This window comes from Myotis nattereri (genome assembly GCF_964212035.1).
Source record: "Myotis nattereri genome assembly, chromosome: 6".
In the NCBI taxonomy this organism is placed as follows: Eukaryota; Metazoa; Chordata; class Mammalia; order Chiroptera; family Vespertilionidae; genus Myotis; species Myotis nattereri.
Window position 1 is genome coordinate 36,638,838 of NC_138081.1, and position 23,373 is coordinate 36,662,210.

At 39.1% G+C, this 23,373-nt stretch overlaps 1 protein-coding gene across 2 annotated transcripts in view; it reads right to left on the reverse strand.

Annotated features, from left to right (window-relative positions):
* The window catches only part of SLC17A5 (solute carrier family 17 member 5), an 83,746-nt gene that overhangs the window by 7,525 nt on the left and 52,848 nt on the right, over positions 1–23,373 (reverse strand). For both annotated transcript variants that reach the window (XM_081094512.1, XM_081094513.1), the window contains exons 7-9: positions 22,984–23,142; positions 17,673–17,805; positions 16,538–16,685 (exon numbers count right to left, since the gene is read on the reverse strand). In XM_081094512.1, coding sequence (XP_080950638.1) covers positions 16,538–16,685; positions 17,673–17,805; positions 22,984–23,142 — 440 coding nt within the window. The remainder of the gene's footprint in view (positions 1–16,537; positions 16,686–17,672; positions 17,806–22,983; positions 23,143–23,373) is intronic.

Genomic DNA, 23,373 nt, shown 5'->3' on the forward strand with positions numbered 1-23,373 from the left:
TAGTGATATAGGAAAGTGCTGAGAGATGATTTTCATCATGAGCATATCTAAATAGGAAGCTTGATATGTCTTACGTTTTTTAAGTTAAAAAAAGTTATTTCCTGATCACAAAATTTACTTCATTGTTGAAAACAAACAAAAAACATGAAGAAAAAATAAAATGATCTATAATCTTTCCATATATAATCAACATTAACATTTTGGTAAATATCTTAATTATGTTTTCTATGTATATTTCTAATATATTATTATAGAAATGAGATCATACTGAATATCAATTTTACATCTTATTTGCTCTACTTATTATATATCTACTTATACTGAAATCCTTTCATACTGTCCCAGAAGTAGACAAGTTGAGTCTATTGTGTGTGTGTGTGTGTGTGTGTGTGTGTGTGTGTGTGTGTGTGAGAGAGAGAGAGAGAGAGAGAGAGAGAGAGAGAGAGAGAGAGAATGCATTTTTAATAGGCTCAGAAAAAGTTATGATTTATTTTAAGGGTAAATCTTAGGGGAGTGTGCTATTCTTATCTATGTTTACATGCAATTCCTTAAAGAATTCCTGCCTGTGTTTGGGAAATGCTAATGAACTGTTGATTTTTCCAGTACATAAAGAATGTATATAGACTAAACAAGGCTACCATAGCCAATATTTTGGTTACCATCCTAAAAAGAATGAAATGCTTATCATTTTCTATAAAGAAGTCATAGGGATGATAATCAGGAGACCTAAAAATTCCTACCTAGTTCCACCATTAACCATCTATGTGACCTTGGGCAAGTTAGTGATAAATTACTTCCCTTGTCATTGATGGGTTCACAGATGTGTATATGTAAAATATCTGGTGGTCCCACCTGAGCTTCCCCACATCCCACCAAGTATATGAAAAGAAAAATTTTAAGTACAATATACATATGGAAATGTGTAAAAACCATATGGAGCTTGAAAATTTAAAAAATAATAAATGCAAATGGTTTTATATTTATTAATCTTTTAAATTTATCTTTATTGTTGAAAGTATTACAGATGTCCCCTTTTTTACCCCGTTGACCCCCCTTCCCGCCCCTTCCCCAGGCCTTCACGCAGTGAGCACAATCATGTCACTAGCACCTGATCAAGAAACAGAACCCACTGGTAAAATCATTTTAAAGGACATTTTACATATGGTTGAACTGCCTTTCAGACTGTATAAGTTTAAATTTGTTGGGTCACCTCTCTCCTACTCAAAAACCTACAAAGATGGTTTAATGCTCACTGTCATCTTCTGCCTGATTTGCAGTGGCCTGGCCCTGGCTCATCTACCTAGCCTTGTTTCCTAGCACCACACAGTATTCAACTTTAGACCCAGACAGCTCTCATTCCAGCTGCTCACTCTGCCATGCTCATTCCTGGTACTTACCTATTTTCACTATCTGAAGTCCACACTCCTGTCCATCCAAACCACTTGCTTGGCACCTGTTCCAAGAAGCTTTTTCTGTCCAGTTCAGCTCATACTGAGCTCTGTCTTTTCAGAATCTTTAATGCTTTTAAAGCTGGTACTATGTGTTTTAAGAGGCTCTGTTCTCTAATTCATGTTTGCTAATTCTGACGCTAGTATCACTGCAAACTCATGGTTTACTCCCCTTTATTATTTCCAGTGGCCAGTACAACATATGTGCTCATCCAATACACAGAGACGGTGCACATGACCCACAGTTGTTCGAGGCCCCTTGCATGGATCCACGGGGCTCTGGCTGCACTGACTGCTGGACTTAGTCCCACAGAGACTGGCACCTGACTTGGGCATCAACTCCAAAGGGTGACAATTCCTAAGCAGAAATTTCTTATAAATGGAATCATATTGTATCCCACCTTTTAAGTTACATACTAGGGTTGCTGAGCATCATTCCAAGTTGTGTGGATCAGTAGTTCATTCCTTTTTCATTGTTCTCTCTCTAACTGAAGGAACTAGGATTTTATCCTGTAGATAGTCCTACTTTCTGGATTTGTAGATTGCTTCCCTAAGGTATCACTTAACATAATATTATGTCCCCTGCACACTGGTAGTATCTAGACTAGATCCTAGAGGGTTTATTAGATTTGGGTCTGATATTTTTAGCAAGAAAACTTAAAGGTGGTGGTGTAGTTAAAAATGAGTTAACGAGCCCAGCTGGTGTGGCTCAGTGGTTGAGCATCGACCTATGAACCAGGAGGTCACAGTTTGATTCCCGGTTAGGGCACATGCCAGGGTTGTGGGCTCCATCCCCAGTGGGAGGAGGGGGTGTGTACAGAAAGCAGCTGATGGATGATTCTCATTATTGATGCTTCTATTTCTCTTTCCCTCTCCCTTCCTCTCTGAATTTAATCAAAGTATTTTATTTAAAAGAAAAATTAATCAAGTAAATGGCATTTATTTGTCATAAAAATCACCTACATATAAGAAAAGTCCAATTAGACCTTTTAATTTTTATGATATTCAAGGTTATTATAAAATAAAATTCAAGTCAAATTAAGGAAGTTTGATGATTATTAGTATGTATAATCTTTAAAAATATATTTTATTGATTGATTTGAGAGAAAAAGAGAGAAAGAGAGAGAGAAAGACATATTGACTTATTGTTCCACTTATTGATGCATTCATTGGGTGATTCTTGTATGTGCCCTGACCAGAGATAAAACCCACAACCTTGGCGTTGGGAGAATGTTCTAACTAACTGAGCTTCCCAGCCAGGGCTAGTCTACAGAACCTTAAAGTGGTATAATACTATTTCTATTAGGGCTTAGGATTCTCAATTCCTCGGCTGTAGGCTACTGACCTAAAATTCCTCTCCTCCTTTTATTTAAAGTTTTTTGGTTAATCCTCACCTGAAGATATTTTTCCCACTGATTTTTTAAAAATATATTTTAAATTGATTTTAGAGAGGAAGAGATAGTAAAATCAATGATGAGAGAGAATCATTGATTGGCTGCCTCCTGCACATCCCCTGCTGGGGATAAAGCTAGCAACCTGGGCATGTGCCCCTTACTGGAATTGAACCCGGGATCCTTTAGTCCACAGGCCAATGCTCTATCCACTGAGCCAAACCAACTAGGGCCCATTGATTTTTAGAGAGAATGGAAAAGAGAGAGGAGAAAGAGAGAGAGGGAGAGAGAACACTGATGTAAGAGAGACACATTGATTAGTTGTCTCCCACACGTCCCCAAATGAAGAGGAAGATGTGCCCTGGGTCTTATAAGAATAGGAAAAGAGAGAGATGCTCTCTTGATCTTTGTTGAGGAAGTATCGAGGAAAGACCATGTGAAGACACAGGGAGAAGGAAGAGTCCTCACCAGAACCTGGTCATGCTGGCACTACGATCTCAGACTTCTAGCTTCTAGAAGTATGAAAAAATAAATTCTTGTTTTTCAGGTACCTAGTCCATTTTGTATGGTTGCCTGGGCTGACTAATACAGTGCCTGAATAATAAAAAAAAAATCCTGAACCTAATTCAGTTATCTATGAACATCATAAATTTTTATGTTCAAAACTCATACATACAGAATACAATAACAAAACCATGTGGCACAGACTTTTTTGGCTTAGGCCCTTTAGGGAGTGTATCTTAAATTAACTAAGCTTGGCAGAACCTGTCTTTTTTTAAAAAACCATTAACACCTTGGCAGTAGGAGGAACTGACAGCAGTGCTGCCAGATCTTTTCAGTGACAGATATTAAGTGCAGATGAATGTTGTGAAATTCTAAATGTCAGCACCAAGAAGCTCATTCAAGTATTTATATTACACTAGGCCAGGAAGGGCCATGAAAGGTTGATGAGTGATTGGAAAAAACATGGTGCATGGACTCAGTCTGGATTTTTTGCTATTGGAGTACTAGAATTCTGTAGCATTAATAGTTAAAAACCTACCCAATTCCCTTGAATCCGGGCAACAAAACCATCCATAGAAAATCCCTATTTCAGTCTATAGAAGAAAAGGCTTAGAAAATACCATGTGCATATTTATATGTCAATAGGAACACTGTTTATTGAAAAACCTTATGTCAGGCATGGTTCTAAATTTGTATCTATATGTGTATATGTATTTGTGTGTACACACACACACACACACACACACACACACACACACACTAGAGGCCCAGTGCACAAAAATTTGTGCACTTGGGGGGGAGGGGGGTCCCTCAGCCCAGCCTGTGCCTCCTTGCAGTCTGGGATCCCTCGGGAGATAACAACCTGCTGGCTTAGGCCTGCTCCCGGGTGGCAGAGGGCAGGCCCAATCCCTAGGTGCAGCCCCTGGTCGGGCTCAGAGAAGGGCTGATTGGGGAGTTGGGGCACCGCCCCCTGTCATGCACAGAGCAGGGTGGATTGGGAGGTTGGGATGCCACCCTCAGTCACGCTCAGGGTAGGGCCGACTGGGGGGTTGGGGCACCGCCCCCTGTCACACTCAAGGCAGGGTCGATGGGGAGGTTGCAGCGCCACTCCCTGTCACGCACAGAGCAGGGCCAATCAGGGGGTTGGGGTGCCACCCCCGGTCACACACAGAGCAGGGCCCATCAGGGGGGTTGGGGCTCTGTACCCTGTCACGCACAGAGCAGGGCCCATCAGTGGGTTGGGGCTCTGTACAATGTCACGCACAGAGCAGGGTCAATCAGGGGGTTGGGGAGCTCCCCCCTATCACGCACAGAGCAGGGCCCATCAGGGGGTTGGGGAGCTCCCATCTGTCACACACACAGCAGGGCCGATCAGGGGGTTGAGGAGCTCCCCCCTGTCACTCACAGAGTAGGGCCGATCAGGGGGTTGGGGCGCTGCCCTCTATCACCCACAGAGCAGGGCCAATCAGGGGGTTGGGGCGCCGCCACTGTCACATTCAGGGCAGGGCCAATGGGGAAGTTATGGCTCTACCCCATCACACACAGAGCAGGGCCCGTGGGGGGGGGGTTTGGGGCGCCGCACCCTGTCACACACAGAGCCACAGGGCGATCAGGGGGTTTGGGCGCTGCACCGTCACGCTGATCCTGGTGCCGGGAGGCCTCTCGGCTCCGCTGATCCCAGTGCTGGGAGGCATATTACCCTTTTACTATATAGGATAGAGGCCTGGTGCATGGGTGGAGGCCGGCTGGTTTGCCCTGAAGGGTGTCCTGGATCAGGGTGGGGGGTCCCCACTGGGGTGCCTGGCCAGCCTGGATGAGGGGATGATGGCTGTTTGCAGCTGGTCACACACCCTTCAGGGTGGGGGTCCCCACTGGGGTGCCTGGCCAGTCTGGGTGAGGGGCTGAGGGCTGTTTTCAGGCTGGCGGGTGACTGAAGCTCCCAACTGTTCCTTTTTTTCTTTTTTTATTCTGGGCCAGCTTTAGCTCTGGCTCCAGCTCTCAGGCGTCTGCTCCTGAAAGCAGGTATCTGGTTTGTTTGGGTTCTATAATCGAAACACTGTATCAACTCCAGCTCTGAGATCCCAGCTGGCTGAAAGCAGGTTTCTGGGGTTTTGTTTAGCTTCTATATTTGTAACAATGTTTCAAACTGCAAGCTCAGAGGCCGGCAGCAGCAGGCGGGGAACGTTGGAGTCCTCTGTCACTGAAGCAAGCAAGCCTCATGTTCGCTTCAAGCTGCCTGCCGCCATCTTGGCTGGCAGTTAATTTGCATATCGCCCTGATTAGCCAATGGGAAGGGTAGCAGATGTACGGCTAATTACCATGTTTCTCTTTTATTAGATAGGATACACACACACACACACACACACACACACACACATATAGATATAATCTCATTTGAATAGTAAACTCAACTCCATGAGGATTATCTTCATTCTATATATGAAGACTAATATGTTACCCAATTTGTCTGATTCTAAATCAGTACTTAATATTTTAATGTTATAATTTCTAATGTTGCCTTATTAAAAATATAGCCATTACTGAGTTCAATCTATAAGACCAATTTTCCCATGCTAAATTTTTCACCACAAGCCTCAGTGCTGAATGCTTATTGGTCAGTGGTACTCAAGTGTTGCTCTAACCTGCAGTGCTATCCACTGTGTGGGGACTCAGTGATTACCAACTATGCAACAACATGGTTATAAGACACGGAATGCCTCAGTTAACCAAGACACAGGGAACTAGAAACAGCTAGTATGCTTTGAAGAAAGAAATTCTAGTAGGAAAACAGAAACCAAAAGCTCATCTGAAGAGTTGAATCAAAATGCAAAGGAGAGAAATAATTTTGCCTTTGATTAGATTAATTTACAGTTGTACAGCTGCATAATTTTAAAAGTTACATATGTTGTTCACATATACATACATATATACATATGTTGATCACAGCCATAAATCTGGGCCTCCATCAGCTTAGAGAACGTACAACTTTCTTCATTACCTGAGGTCTACAGGCACTTACCATTCTCCTAACTTTTAGGACTATTTGCTGGCAGCATTCATGCCACTAAATGGTTTAGTGTTGCAGATATATAGATAAATGTCTTTTTTGAACCTGTAAGACTCACAAAATGTTAGGGCTGGACCAGGGTCTTTAAGATGTAGAGTTGGCCCAGCCAGTGTGGCTCAGTGGTTGAGCATTGACTATGACCCAGGAGGTCATGGATAGATTTCCGGGCCGGGGCATATGCCCAGTTGCAGGCTCCATCCCAGTGTGGGACATGCAGGAGGCAGCCAATCAATGATTCTCTCTCATCATTGATGTTTCTATCTCTCTCTCCCTTCCTCTTTGAAATCAATAAAAATATATATTGAAAAAAAATTGTAGAGTTCAACCACTCAGCTAATGCTTGGAGCCCAGTTTCAGAGCCCTACCTACAAGTAGTATCAGTATATGCTTCAGGACATGACCTTATTGCCCTCCAAGCCTACATATGCTTATAGATGCAAGCAGGGACCATTACTTTCATATTTGTGTCTTCAATATTTGATACAGTGCCTGGCACAGTGTTTGTTAAATGACTGGATATATTAATCAGCTAGCTATGATACTAAAATTTCATAATTGCAAATCTACATAACTGTATGTCTTGTGCATTTCTTCCCATCCTGCCCCAAAGGATACATTGGGAGATCTTGTTGAAATCCTGCTATACCAAATACTGTATCTTCTATATATGAAACTAATATGACACTGAGATATTAGACTATTTTGTTATTTTGGCTCTTAGCAATCCAATGGTGGCTCCTTAGTGATCAATATTTTCTTTTCTAAGAGCTCATTAATCATCCTTTTAATATTTTATGGGGATTGATTTGTGACCCTGGTCACAGCACTGGACTCAAAGTTTGACATAAAATAATAGTTGTTTATTAAATCATGTGCAAACACACTTATTACATTACGAGCTAAGTGTTATGTGTGAATGTCTGTGTGCTCTATTTAATCCTCACTATTAGAAGGTAGGTACCATGCACATTTGTTTTTCCAGCACCCACTTTCATCTTTAACAAACTCACATTAACTGAGGCAACCAGAGTATGTGTCTGTTCCCTGCAATGAGTTCTTTATTCTGAGTTCTCAAAATAACTTTTAGTTCCCCTACAATGACCAATTTTTAGGATCATCCAAATAAGTAACTGAAAGGCTACTTAACGTACCAGAAAGATGCTTGGATTATGGAGGTGGAAGATCTGATTCAAAGTCCACCATTTACTAGCTGTGACTTTAAAAGTCAATGACTCCTCTGTGCCTGAGTTGCTTCATCTTCAGAGTGAGTCCTTTATATATGTTACTAATGGCTTCCTCAGCATCCATTCCCATGAGGTTTGAGGGGCTTTGACTCCTTCACCTCTAACTTTAGGGGTGGGTGTTGATTGTCCTAAAGTAAAATGGTATTCCCTTGACCAAAGGGATTGGTTTACGGGTGCATATGTGATGCTGGTTGGTTCAATCAAAATGAAGTCCTCTCCCAACCCCTTATTTCCATGGGTGGGAAAGGAACAAATCCTTTTTCTTACTTGCTTGATGTGAATGTAATTCTAGTTGTTATTGGCAATCATTTCATTTGTGTGAATTTACATGCAGATCCAGCCTTAGGATAAACCTATCATGAAAGGCAGGGTAGGGAGTGGAAAAGAATATTAGTAGACAGCTGGAGATCACCTCTTGCCTGAAGTCTTTGGATTTTACACTAAAGTGAATCAATAGAGTATGCTGTTTAGTCAGCTTGAATTGGGATTTCTCTTACTTTAACTAAAAGTAACTAAGAGATAACACAGCCTAAATCTCTTCTGTGCCCAACTCTCAATTCCCATATCCCTTTTTGACTGTTCATCAACCCAAAGCTCATTAACATCTCAAGCCTAGATCAATACAACAGCACATTTTCAATCCTACACATGGGCTGCTGAATGCAGTAGAAAGAAATAACAATTTAGTACAACAACGAGAGTACAAAATTAATCTCCAATTTCAGCAGATCCTCGCCAATGCCAAAAATCCCTTTGAGTTCTTAGTGACTATTTTTCTCAGTAGCTATTTCGAACGTTTATCATTCTCAAGTCTTTTATTCTGCCTATCACCTTTCTTAGTGACTCCTATATCACAGAGAAATCAAAGAATAACGAAAGACTAACAGTTAAGATTTTTCAACCTAGTGCTGCACCTGACACTGCTGATCAAGTCCTCCCTCTGGGGATCCCAACCTCTACTTATTTTCCTTCTTCTCTTGTTGCTTCTTATCAATTATCTTTGCATCAGGCTCTTGTTTCACTTAATGGATTCCCAAGGTTCTCATCAGTTTGCTGAGTAATTTTATCCAATCCCATGGCTTCATCTACTACTCATACATTGATGACTCCTAAATCTTTATCTGTCATCCAGATCTCATTCTTGAAGACTGGATAGTCCTGGTTTCTTTGACACCATATCCTTGATTTTCCTCTATCTCTCTGGTGGTTCCTTTTTAGTTTTATTTTCTGGTTATTTCCCCACTTTCTGGCCTGTAAATGTTTGTCAAGATCCAGTCCTAGGATCGCTTGTCATTCCACCCTCTCTCCCCAGGCAATCCTTGTCTTTAAATACTCTATTTGTGGATTACTATTCCCTAATTTTCATTTCCAACCAGACTTCTTTTCTGAGTTCCACTAGTACAACCACTATTTTCTATATGTTTTCACAAATATATAAAATTTAACATGTCTGAACTTTCTACCTTTTCCCAAGAGTTTTCCTCCTTCAGCCATCCCAATTCAGTAAATGGCACATCTACCCAGGTGCCCATACAAAATATCTGGAAATAATCATCTTTGATATCTTCCTGATTCTTCAGGTCTAACAGATGTCAAGCCCCACCTGTTGTATTTACAAAATATCTCAAGTATATCTATATCTTTATATTTCCTATTATACTCATCACCTTTTATCTGGGTTATTACAATAGCTTCCTAATTGGTTTCTTCTACTTGTACTCTTGTCCACACAAGAGTGATCTTAAAATACAGAAAATGTTATTTCCTACTTTCTCTGGATACAATGTAAAATGCTTATTACTTCAGGCTCGTCTGTCTTCTCTACATCTCAGCCACAAACAGACTTCCTTTGTTAATAAAACATACTGCTATGGATTAAATGTTTGTTTGACAGGGTCTTTAGGAGGTCATACAGGTTAAATGAGGTCATAATGATGGAGGCCCTAATCCAGTAGAGTTGGTACCCTTATAAGACGAGTAAGAGACACCAGAGTCTCTCTCTGCATATATGCATACACCTAGGGAAGGCCATGTGAGCAAGAAGCAATAGGCAGACCTTCTGCAAACCAGGTAGAGAGTTCTCACTAGAAACCAACCATGTGGGCACCTTAATCTTGGACTTCTAGTCTCTAGAACAGCCGTGGGCAAACTATGGCCCACAGGCATAAAACTAAAAAAAAAAGACCGTACCCTTTTATGTAATGACGTTTACTTTGAATTTATATTAGTTCACACAAACACTCCACCCATGCTTTTGTTCCGGCCCTCCGGTCCAGTTTAAGAACCCATTGTGGCCCTCGAGTCAAAAAGTTTGCCCACCCCTGCTCTAGAACTATGAGGAAATAAATTGCTGTTGTTTAGGCCACCTACCCTGTGGTATTTTGTTATGGCAGTTCAACCAGGCTAAGACATGCACAATTTCTTGTTCCTCTCGTGTAAATTCTTCTGTCAAGAATACCACTTCCTTTTTACTTGGCTAACTTCTTATTCTTTTAAAGTTAACTTTATTAACTATTTTGCCTATATTGCCAAGCACATCTATGATGGTTATATTTTCTTGCTTTCTTGTTTTTTTAAAATATGTTTTTATTGACTTCAGAGAGGGGAGGGGAGAGATAGATAGAAATATCAATGAGGAGAGAGAAACATTGATTGGCTGCCTCCTGCATGCCCCCCACTGGGAATCAAGTCTGCAACCCGGGTATGTGCCCTGACCTGGAATTGAACAGTGACCTCCTGGTTCATAGATCAATGCTCAACCACTGAGCAAAAGCAGCCGGGCTCCTCGTTAGTCTTTAGCTTAAAGATCACTTCCTGAGAACTTCTCTTATTCCCTGAACTACATTATATCCCCCTTTTTAAAAAAAAAATATATTTTATTGATTTTTTACAGAGAGGAAGAGAGAGAGAGAGTTAGAAACATCAATGAGAGAGAAACATTGATCAGCTGCCTCCTGCACTTCTCCTACTGGGGATGTGCCCGCAACCCACGTACATGCCCTTGACCGGAATTGAACCTGGGACCCTTCAGTCCGCAGGCCGACGCTCTATCCACTGAGCCAAACCGGTTTCGGCTATATCCCCTTATTATATTCTCTTATTTCCCGCCCCTCCAAAAGCTGGTTTTCATTTGTGTAATTCATGTCTATCACTCCAGACTCAAAGTTCCACAGGCCAGGACTGTGTCTGTTATGGCTGGCACTTGGCAGGCATCTGATAAATACTCAACCAAGCGTTATTATAATATATTACAATTATTTCTTTTTGTTGTTTCTTTCTTCAAATAGACTAATCTCCTAGCAAGGAGGACCTAGGTTTTATCTTTTGTAGAGTCATGTAGAGTGCTAAATATATAGTACTGTATAATGTTATAAATAATACATGCCTGTTGTATGAGTGAGAGGCCTGGACTAGACCAGGGCCTCACACATGAATGTGAACGAGAATCACCTGGGGATCTTAAAATGAGGTTTTAAGGACCATACTCTGAGTAGTAAGAGATGAGATTACCCTAAAGCAGTGGTTCTCAACCTGTGTTTCTCGACCCCTTTGGGGGTCGAACGACCCTTTCACAGGGGTCACCTAAGACCATCAGAAAACACATATATAATTACATATTGTTTTTGTGATTAATCACCATGCTTTAATTATATTCAATTTGTAACAATGAAATTGGGGGTCACCACAACATGAGGAACTGTATTAAAGGGTCACGGCATTAGGAAGGTTGAGAACCACTGCCCTAAAGCCTTCCTAGTTCTAACTTCATATAATTCTACTAGAGTCCCGGTGCACGAAATTCGTGCACGGTGGTGGTGGTGGTGGAGGGGTGTCCCTCAGTCCAGCCTGCACCCTCTCCAATCTGGGACCCCTTGGGGGATGTCAGACTGCCACAGGGATCGGGCCTAAACTGGCAGTCTGACATCCCTCTCACAATCCGGGACTGCTGGCTCCCAACTGCTCACCTGCCTACCTGCCTGATTGCCCCTAACCGCTTCTGCCTGCCAGTCTGATCACTCCCTAACCACTCTCCTGCCAGCCTGATCGATGCCTAACTGCTCCCCTGCAGGCCCGATTGCCCCCAACTGCCCTCCCACCCCCGCCAGCCCGGTCACCCCCAACTGCCCTCCCTTGCCAGCTATCTTGTGGCTGTGGGCGCCACCATCTTTGAGGGCATGGCAGCCAATTAGCATGTTCTCTCCTTATTGGCTGTGGGCACTACCATCTTTGAGGGTGGGGCAGTCAATTAGCATATTCCCTACTTATTGGCTGTGGGCTCTGCCATCTTTGAGGGTGGGACAGTCAGTTAGCATATTCCCGCCTTATTGGCCTTATTGGCGGTGGGCGCTGCCATCTTTGTGATGGTATGAGGGTCAATTAGCATATTCCCTCTATTAGATAGGATAAATCACATAGTTAGACAATGTCATTTGTTTAACTTATTTCAAGTGAGATAATTTCTAGATTTCTTTTTAGTCAGTAGCATAAAGAAATATATCTTAGTCCTTTAATTATTTACTATTTCCTCAAATTCTTTTTTGGGTAATCAGATTTAGGTTCTAATTTGTAAATCCAAATACATGCCTCAAGTCACTGTACAGCATTTATTTAGGCATGTCAACTTCTTTCCATCCTCTCTTCCACAGAAATGGCTTCTTACGCCTTTAGTCCTTCAACTTCAAGGGGTTCTTTATTATTTCAGTTATGTGTGTATCAGATCTTTCAAATTACCACTAAACTTATAGAAGAATTTTTTGGCCCTAACCAGTTTGGCTCAGTGGACAGAGCATTGGCCTGCGGACTGAAGGGTCCCGGGTTCGATTCCGGTCAAGGGCATGTACCTTGGTTGCGGGCACATCCCCAGTGGGAGGTGTGCAGGAGGCAGCTGATCGATGTTTCTCTCTCATCAATGTTTCTAACTCTCTATCCCTCTCCCTTCCTCTCTGTAAAAAATCAATAAGATATATTAGAAAAAAAGAATTTTTTTAAATTAATTCGCTTTTCAGGTATTCTTTTTTTCTTTCATTTTTATGTTAAACTCTTTCAATTCTTAACTGACCAATAGTATACTAAATAAAAATTTCCTAGTTTATAAGGTTTACAAAATTCTTCCCTCTATTTAAATGTTTTCTTTTTGACAAAAGTTTCTGCTGTGTTGTAAATACTTTCAACATCTGACATTTAGTCCAGTGATTAAAACCAGAAAGTCACTCATTCAACAAATATTTACTGAGCATGCTCTATGTGACAGGCACTGCAAAATAAAACTTTCATGCATGACCAATCTTGGGATGTGAAAATGTTTACATTGCTAGACTGGATAAGAGATATCTTCAAAGAGGTTTTTATTTATCCCAATAGGCTTTCCACATACAGTGTAATATTTTTATTATTCTTATTGTTAGACCCTTATGCATTTAAAAATGTCGTTCAGCCACTATATTCATATTAGAAAGACAAAATGCCTTATATTTAACCAGATCAATGTAAACTTCTAGCTTTTTAAAAATGAAAATCATATAAAACTATACAAGGATAAATTTGAAATTCAAAATTTAAACACTGCAAAGATTGTAAGTAATGTCTCCCCCCCACCACCATAATGCAGTAATTTCTGCAACATAACCTTTATTTTAGCTTTTCTCTCTCAGATGCTCAACTTAAAAATTGTACTTTACTCACAAGTGAGACTTTATTAAGGGTATGAAATACAGATTCTGACAGTATAAATCCAAATTCAACTATAGGAAAGGATTCAGATAAGAAACTATTAGTTTCTTATTCTAAAAGTTTAAGTCAATTTTAATTATATGGAAAACTATGAAAATAATTGACCCATGAAGGTACCATTTTCTCTGTAAAATGAGTGGCTATTTTGAGGTCAGTATATAAGCAATTATTATTCCTACAAATTTCTAGTTACTAATAAAAATATTACTGTTGAAGACAAATAGTTACCACTATCAAATGAGCAATTATCAGCTTCATAATCACACAAAAGAATAAGCTCTCTAGACTTGGGCACTTTAACTTTTATTGGAATTCTGAATCTTGAGAGGACCCTTCCATTGAAGGACTGTGATTAGATTATCAAGATATAAATTAGTGCAATAAATTTAGATGTATTATTTCCTTTCTATTCCTAATCTCAGGATATATTACATTTTCGATTTCAACCTCAATTTTATTCCTAATATAAACTTAAATAATATCCTGTAGAATTCACTATTATGCAGTTACTTTTTGTAGCTATTTAAATATATATACATGTAGTTGATATGTAAACTCAGTTATTTAACCTATTAACTTCTCTAATTAAAAGTTATGGTTATAGAAATGAAGAGATAACTAAACAAGTTTCATATTTCATTTACTAGAATTAGGAAAGTATAACATTAAAAGTAATATACATTTCGCCCAGCACGTGTGACTCAGTGGTTGAGTGTCGACCTATGAACCAGGAGGTCACGATTTGAATCCTGGTCACGGCACAAGCCCAGGTTGTGGGCTCGATCCCCAGTAGATGTCATGCAGGAGGCAGCCGATCAATGATTCTTTCATCATTGATGTTTCTATTTCTCTCTCCCTCTCCCTTCCTCTTTGAAATCAATTTTAAAAAAGTAATATACCTTTAAAGCTGTCTTCTTTTGCTGATTTTGTGGAGAAAGATGTCACTACAATTCACTCTAAAAAGATTTACAAGTCTATACTGATAACTATAATTCTCTGAAGGCTATAGGATAAATTTTCAAAATCCCAAAGAAAGTGAAAAAAGGTTTAAAACAAAACCTAGTAGGTGAATCAGCATATAAAAGATGTAGAAGAAATAATTTGATAAAATGCTGACTTTTGTTTCTATTTGTAAATAAATCTTTGACAGTTGTTAATGCTTTATGTGATTTGTAAGTAGTAATTAAGATTTTCTTGTGCTTGCTTCTGCAGCACATATACTAAAATGGCAATGATACAGAGAAGATTAGCATGGCCTCTGTGCAAGGATGATGCAAATTTGTGAAGTGTTCCATATTTAGAAAAAGAAAAGAAGCCCTAACTGGTTTGGCTCAGTGGATAGAGAGTCGGCCTGCGGACTGAAGGGTCCCGGGTTCGATTCCGGTCAAGGGCATGTACCTTGGTTGCGGGCACATCCCCAGTGGGGGGCGTGCAGGAGGCAGCTGATCAATGTTTCTCTCTCATCGATGCTTCTAACTCTCTATCCCTCTCCCTTCCTCTCTGTAAAAAAATCAATGAAATATATTTTAAAAAAATAAAAAAAGGAAAGAAAAAGGTTTTTGTAGGAAAGGCAATATACTTAGTAATGAAAGCATATCATCTTTGCTAAATACCATTCATCGCTAAAAGTAACCAAGGTTCCTTTGAGAAATGTTCAATTGCAAGTCAGGGAAAGTGTAAGATGAAGCTAAAACATCTGGTTGTTCCATCAATAAGAAAGTACAAAAAAAAAAAACCAATGATGGGGCATGAAAACAGGTCAGAGGAGCCAGCTAAAAAGCACTCCCATTAGCCAAAACTGAGATAATGTGAACATGAAAATAAATAAGGACAATAATGGATTATAACAGTAAATAAATTACAAATCTCTAAGCCCACACTGATCATTAATAGGTAAACAAATGGAGAAGGGGAGATCTTCCTTACAACAGAGTGCCGACTGATACATGTTGAGGATAGAGTTGAAATATTTTCATTTTGAAATCACCACAGAAAACCTGGTTTGGCATAGATCATCAACAGACACTAAATCTAAGGTGGTAGAGGTGAGGGGAGTTTGATAAGGAGCACTCAAAGCATCTCTCCAGAGATGCATTTTCAGTTGAAGGGGAAAAAAGTAATTAGTTCTTGGAGAAACTTGACAACACCTTGACTGGGTGATTAAAATTAACATCACTAGAGTCCTCTGGATGTGATTTCCTGAGAAGGTCATAGGCCAGTTATTCTGGCCAAGGATACATTATCTAAATTTAATTATAAGATGTGAGACAAATCATAGTTGAGTGTGGGCATTCCAGGTATATAGATTACCATGAACAAAGGGGCAAAGGTAGGAAAGTGTGTGTGTGCGTGTGTGTGTGTGTGTGTGTGTGTGTGTGTGTGTATTGGGGATATTTTTAGAAAATTAAGAGTAGTTTAGTTCAGTTACAGCAAAGAATCAGTAGAAGATGAGGTAAGGGAGGGAGGACTAAAATTATAAAGATAGGTTTGGACTATAATGTGGAGGATTTTGCATGTTGACTGAGAATTCTGTATTTGACTGAGTACTCACCATGGCCCAGTGCAGGACCAGGTGCCGGTACTACTGTGGTACAGAAGACAGATTTGGCCTCTGCACTCTCAGAGCTTACAGTCTTGGAGCTTTTGCTTAGGCTACCTTTTATTTCAAATGGTTTCTTGGTCCAATGCCTAACTGTTCCAGGTTTTCTCTACTTGATTCCCCACTGTTAAGGGTATATGCAGCACTGATCGTACTTTCTCAGTATGAGCAGCAGCAGTTATAATGTATTTTATGTAATGTTTTTATGGAAACAGTGTGTACAGAAATGTTGGTAGTTAGAAATTTAAATTTAAAAACATCTTCAAGAATTTAAAATCATCCCTGAAGTAGTCAAATTCATAGAGACAGAAAGTGGAATGGTGGTTGCCAGGAACTGTGGGGGAAGGGGAATGGGGCGTTAGTGTTTAATGGTTAGGGAGTTTCCGTTTGGGAAGATGACAAAGTTCTGGAGATGGATTTGTGGTGATGGTTGCACAACAATGGTAATGCACTTAATGGCACAGAACTGTACACTAAAAATGATAAATATTATGTATATTTTACCACAATTACAAAATAATTTAATCACAGCCAATCTTTCTATTAGTACTCACGAAGGAGCAATATCCAGGTGGTTGATGCTAAATCCAGAAGAACAAAAGCCTCCCAGGGTTGTTGATATGGTTAGGAATGCAACAGCCAAAGAGTAATCACAACCTATAAATCCAGCAGCTACCAGGAATACTGCAGGTCCAATCATTCCTGAAGTGAAAAGGTTACAAAAAGAAAAGAAGCCCCAGCATTAATATTTGCCTGCTCTACCTTAATATAGTATAAATCTGAGATTGGATATTACTGCCACCTACTGTACAAACATTGTATTGCCTAGGAGACTCAATTTAAATTAAGTTTCATGAAAAAAAATTGTGGAAAACATATAGGCATAATGCAACCAATATAAAAGTAAAAGTAAAGTCTTATTATGCATTGCCATTAAATCTACATGTGACCAAGACTCAGCTAAAGTTCTACAATGTTATAGAAAAGAGCAAGAAGAGAATGATGAAAAATATGGTCCCAGAGAGAGGCAATAGCTGATACAGAGTGTGATTTAAAATTCAAAGAAAATAAACGAAATGATAAACTCTTAAATAAAGTTAGAAAAACACTCCATATAGGTCTTAACAACTGCAAACAATACGCATAGTTTATTACAGGCAGTTAAGCATGGAATACAAGTAACAGAAGAGGACTTATGAGTGGGCTGCCATTTTTTCTGTGTCTACAGCAGTGCAATCCTATCTCTGTGAGAATAGAATTGTTGTATTTGTGTATACTGAAACTGCAACTGAGAAACTTATTTTTAAGTTTCAACTGAATTACAATAGAGACATCTGCCTGGTGGCTACCACACTGAAGAGAGCAGGTCCACAGAAAGCCAAAAAAAGAGAAAGGCCCCCTTTTTTAATCTAAAGAGATTTATTGCACTTAAAGATGTGGAATAACTTCTTGAGAGTTGAAGTAAGCAAGCAGTGAAACAGGACAGCAACTTTCAGTGGTAGGTGCCCAGAATGTTTACAGAATTATCCTACCTGGAATAATTCTATAAACAAATATACTACATGCATTAAAATATATTTTAATATGTGAACAAAATAAATGACTAATATTAGCATTTGTACCCTGCTTTACACTGTAAACATAGTAAATAATTGTGAGCCCAAACAAAACCTGATTCACATCACTTACCTATAAGGCTAAACAATTTTCGAACACATACGGTTGAAAAATTCCATTTTGCCCTTAAATGGTCAGCAGCTTGACCAGACATGATCATACATAACCAACAGCCAAAATAAGGCACTGCAGATAAAATTCCATTCTGGGAGGAATAAGAAGATACGGAATTAATTATGATGAGCAGAACTAACACATACACATACATACACACACGCACGCATGCACGCATGCATGCACGCACACACGCATTCACCACTCAAAAACAAAGTAAATCCATAGCAATAAGCTGTTAATTTTTATATAGGTACTAGAGGCCCAATGCATGAAATTCGTGCAAGAGTAGGCCTTCCGTCCCCCGGCTTCCCTCTGGCACCCAGGATCCAGGCTTCCCTTAGGCTGCTGGTAGGCACCCGGGACCTGGGCTTCCCTCACAGCCCCGGCTTTGTCCGGAAGGTCGTACGCAAGGATGTCTGGTCTAATTAGCATATTACCAGGTATTACTATAGATAGTAAATAAGTTTGGTCTATAGAAGGATTTTGAGCCAAAACCGGTTTGGCTCAGTGGACAGAGCGTCGGCCTGTGGACTGAAAGGTCCCAGGTTCGATTCCGGTCAAGGGCATGTACCTGGGTTGCGGGCACACCCCCAGTGGGAGATGTGCAGGAGGCAGCTGATCGATATTTCTCTCTCATCGATGTTTCTAACTCTCTATCCCTCTCCCTTCCTCTCTGTAAAAAATCAATAAAATATATTTTTTTAAAAAAAGAAGGATTTTGGGATTCAGTTCAATGCAGTCCCTAAGATCCTGTCTCAAAGGGAACCAGGGCTCACTATAGTCCAATCTGCTCAAGGCAATCTTGAATGTTATTTTGGGACTTGGGCAGTAGCTTCAGTGAGAGAAGATAAGTCTTTCTATTAGCCTATGGATTTTCCCCACTGAAGTTTTTGTCTTAAGTGTCATTTATTTTTATCTTAAAAATATTTTTATTATAAAATAAAACACATACAGAAAACATATAAGTCAAATATATATCTCAACAAGTTATTCTTAAGTGAACACCATCTAGGTCAGGTGCCTGGTGCATTAGCACATACTTTGAGCAGAGGACAAAGGCTCTGATTGAGAGACACTCTATCTTTTCCCTCTTGCTTTAAGTTACCACCTAAACAAAATGAAAACACCAGGAGATATGAAACAGAACTAATCATGGAAATGTGCTATTTTTGTAGGAAATTACTTGACAGCTTTTTAGGACATCACAAATTCTGTAAAATGAAGAACACACACTCAGAATAAGAGAAATTTTTCTTCCGTTCATTTTTCCTCAGCATAAGTCTGAGGTGCCAAGACCAAATGAAAAACAACACCACCAAAACACAAACCCACACACACATACAAATGTTTTTATAGTCTAAGAGAGATGGATACACGTGTTAGTGTTTACAAACACAAAAAAGGCAGAAAGATATTTTATCAGCAATAATTAAATCTTATAATCCATTTAAGCATCATTCATGGTGCAGACCAGAAAAATTTAATATTTTAAATTAAAGTGCTTAAGAAAATATTTCTTTCATCATAGTTTGGTTTTCTGTATTCAGATGCTGTATGCTTCCAGTTCTTCTATAACTGAAATTTAAAAAAAACAAAACAAAACATGTATCTTCGTTGATTTCAGAGAGGAAGGGAGAGTGAGAGAGAGATACAACCATCAATGGTGAGAGAGAATCATTGATGATTGGCTGCCTCCTGCATATCTCCCACCAGGGATCAAGCCTGTAACCCAGGCATGTGCCCTTGAACTGGAATTGAACCTGGGACCCTTCAGTCTGCAGGCTGACGCTCTATCTACTGAGCCAAACCAGCTAGGGCTGTAACTGAAAATTTTTGTTTCTTTCTGGTATTATGCTGTGTAATTTCCTCTTTAAATTTTATTCCATTTAGACTTGTCCATAGTGGGATTAAAGCTATTGTTACTTGGGGAAGAATCCTAAAGATAAATAAGCTGTAGCAAGTAGAGAAATGAATTTTCAGATCTTGGTCTTGTTCCCTAATGGGATAAGGCTGATAATTCTACAGAGTTACTGAAGTTTTCCACTTAAAGCTCCAATTTTTTTTTCCCTAAAACTACAATGTTAAAAACTCCCAACAATCTAAAACTACTAAAATCTTCAACATTTATTCATTCTATGAGTATCTTCTACAGTTATTCAACTTTCTGTGCAAGGATAAAATTCCTTGTATTCATTTATTTTAAAAAATTGATCCCAAAATATTAATATCTAAAATAGGGTAATAGATATTGCCCCGGCTTTCACTGAGTTGTAAGAAATATGGACGCTAGAATTGAAAAAAACTAGGAAAAAAAGAAATGGTAGGATAACTAATGAAACTAAAATTACATGAAAAAGCAAGATTATAACGAGATCAAAAGCTTTACAATTTTTAATTAATGAGATTATAATTTTAAATACAAAGCTAGCCTTATCCTAAGGAAAGGCCATTTCATGAATGTAATAAATTCGTTTCTCAAGAAAAAAATCCATGTTAAGAAGAGGCTTTTAGGGGGTCAAATATATGATGACGGATGGAAACTAGGCTTTTGGTGATGAGCTTACTATAGTGTATACAAATATCAAATTATAATATTGTATACCTGAAACGTATATAATGTTACTAATCAATGTTACCTCAATAAAAAAGCTTCTATTTAAGTAGAGAATTACTGTCAAACTCTATTCAAATTTTTAAAAAATTTGATTCAAAAAAGAAAATGTCTTTAAAAATATGAAATGCAAGATAAAAGATTCCTATTTTAAATTCTCTCATTATAGAACTTTAAAAATTCCACAAAAAATAAAGGCAGCCCTAGCTGATTTGGCTCAGTGGATACAGCATCGGCCTGCAGACTGAGGGGTACAGGGTTCGATTGCGGTCAAGGGCATGTACCTTGGTTGCAGACACATCCCCAGTGGGGGGTGTGCAGGAGGCAGCTGATCAATGTTTCTCATCGATGTTTCTAACTCTCTATCCCTCTCCCTTTCTCTCTGTAAAAAATCAATGAAATATATTTTTTAAAAAATAAAGGCAATTAAGTGCACAGCAGTAATTACTGGCTAGCTATTGATATTTCATTCTTTCCATAGTTCTCCCGGGAAAATCTCAAATAGAAACCTCAGTGGAATAATATTTAGATCTGCATACATGTTTTTTGGTTGATCTCTTCCCACCCACCCACCCAACCACCTCCGCCTTCCCTTTCTGTTCCCTTCTTCCATGTCTCTGGATCTGTTTTGTTCAACAGTTTATTTTGTTCATTAGATTCCACAGATGAGTGAGATCATGTGATGCTTGTCTTTTTCTGACTGGCTTATTTCACTTAACAGAATACTCTTCAGGTCCCTCCATGCTGTCTCAAAATGTAAGAGACCCTTCTTTTTTACTGCTGCACAGTATTCCATGGTGTAAATGTACCACAGCTTGTTTATCCACTCATCTACTGATAGGCACATGGGCTGTTTTCAAATATTAGCTATTATAAATTGTGCTGCTATGAACATCAGAAAGAATATATGCTTCTTAAGTGATTTTACCACTTAGAAATAATCAATATGCCATTGTAGCCGAAACCGGTTTGGCTCAGTGGATAGAGCATCGGCCTGCGGACTGAGGGGTCCTGGGTTCGATTCCGGTCGAGGGCATGTGCCTGGGTTGCGGGCATATCCCCAGTGGGAGATGTGCAGGAGGCAGCTGATCGATGTTTCTCTCTCATCGATGTTTCTGGCTCTCTATCTCTCTCCCTTCCTCTCTGTAAAAAATCAATAAAATATATTAAAAAAAAAAAAAGAAATAATCAATATGCCATTGTGGGATATCTTGGGTTGGCCTGCCCTGGGCCCCAACAAGGGCTATCTTTCACTTTGTGGCTGAGTGATATTCCATTATATGAATATACTACCTTTTGTTTATCTAATCACTAGCTGATGGACATTTGGATTATTTCCACTTTTTGGTTAGTATGAGTAATGCTGTTACAAACATTTGTGTAAATGTATTTGTGTGGACCTATGTTTTCAATCCTCTTCGTATAAACTTAGGAATGGAATTACTGGGTCATATGATAACTTCGTTTACATTTTTTTTGAGGAATTGATGAACTCTTTTCCACAGTGGCCACACCATTTTACATTCCCACCAGTAGTGTATGAAGGTTTCATTTCCTCTACATCCTCAACACTTGTTATTTTCTGTTTGTTTTTAATTCTAATAGGTGTGAAGTGGTGTATGGTTGTGGTTTTCATTGACATTTCCCTAATGGTTTATGATGCTGAGCATCTTTACATGGGCTTATTGGCCACTTGTATATCTTTGGAGAAATGTCCATTCAAATCATTGGCTCATTTAAAAAATGGTGTTTTCATTATTGAGTTGTAAGGGTTCTTTATATAATGCGGGTACTAGACCCTTATCAGATATGTGCCTTGCAAATATTTTCTCCCCTCCAGTGGGTTTGCATTCTTGATAGTGTCCTTTGATGCACAAAAGTTTTTAACTTTGATGAAGTACAACTTATCTAGTTTTTTACTTTGATTACTTGTGCTTTTGGTGTTATATGTAAGAAACTTATGTAGTCCAGGGTCACAGAGATGTATACTTTCTAAGAGTTTTATCATTTTAACTCTTATGTTTGTCTTTAATTTATCTTAATTTTGAAAGCAAAAATGCCACCAATTTTCCTTACACACTGTGCCTCTTTCTCTTTAGGCTCTTCCTCAACCTCTTTAAAGACAAAATCTATCAATGTAAATAGAGATAACAGGAACTACCTCAACTGATGAGTTCAAAGGAACTGGCAGTTTCAGGAAGGTCCTTCTTATACAGCTTTACAACTAGAGCTTTTCCAATCCTAAATGATGCTGCAGAGTAGCCTCTGCACAGGAACCTTGAACTTTCCAACTCCTTGCTCAGCTGCCAGCAGTCCCGCTACCATCCTTTGTAGAAGTGAATGTTGGTGCCACTTTAAGTTTTAGAGTTTAAAGGAATTTGGAACATAGATCTGATATCGTGCAAGTTACTAGGGATTAGCAAGACTTTATGGTTACTGGGGTTCCAGCCAAAAAGATACCATGAATCAAGAGTTTACACACACTGACTGAAAAAGAAAGAACAACTGTGAAGCAAAAAAGAGAAGTCTTTCAAATTTAGTAATTAGAGTAAAATGGAAGGTAAAAATAACTGAATTTCTCATGGATAAAAACAAATTCTGTGTGCAGTTCAAAATCTGTACTTTATATAAGAAGCATAGATTATATTTTCTTACCTCTTGAACATTGAACCTTAGGATCTCCTTCATATAAGTAGGCAATAATGTCAACAAGGTATAAAAAGTCCAGTTATAAGAAAAGTGTGCAACGACAATGGCCCAAAGTGGCAGGGATTTTAGCATGGGTATCCATGGCACTGACTTCTGTGAAGAAAGCTGAAAAAACAAACAACCAGGCGCATTTAGGATAAGCTACAGCTATGTTTAGATCTGTACTTTATTAGCCAAAATCCCATCTAGAACACATTATCAGCCTTGATTAGTAAATTCCAGATTTTTAAACCAACTCTTTAAAAATATTATATAGTAACAGAGTCCATTTTTCAGATTAGAAGAAAAATTGAAATGTAATTAGAGTGATAATGTCAACTCCAAACATTCCTTTTG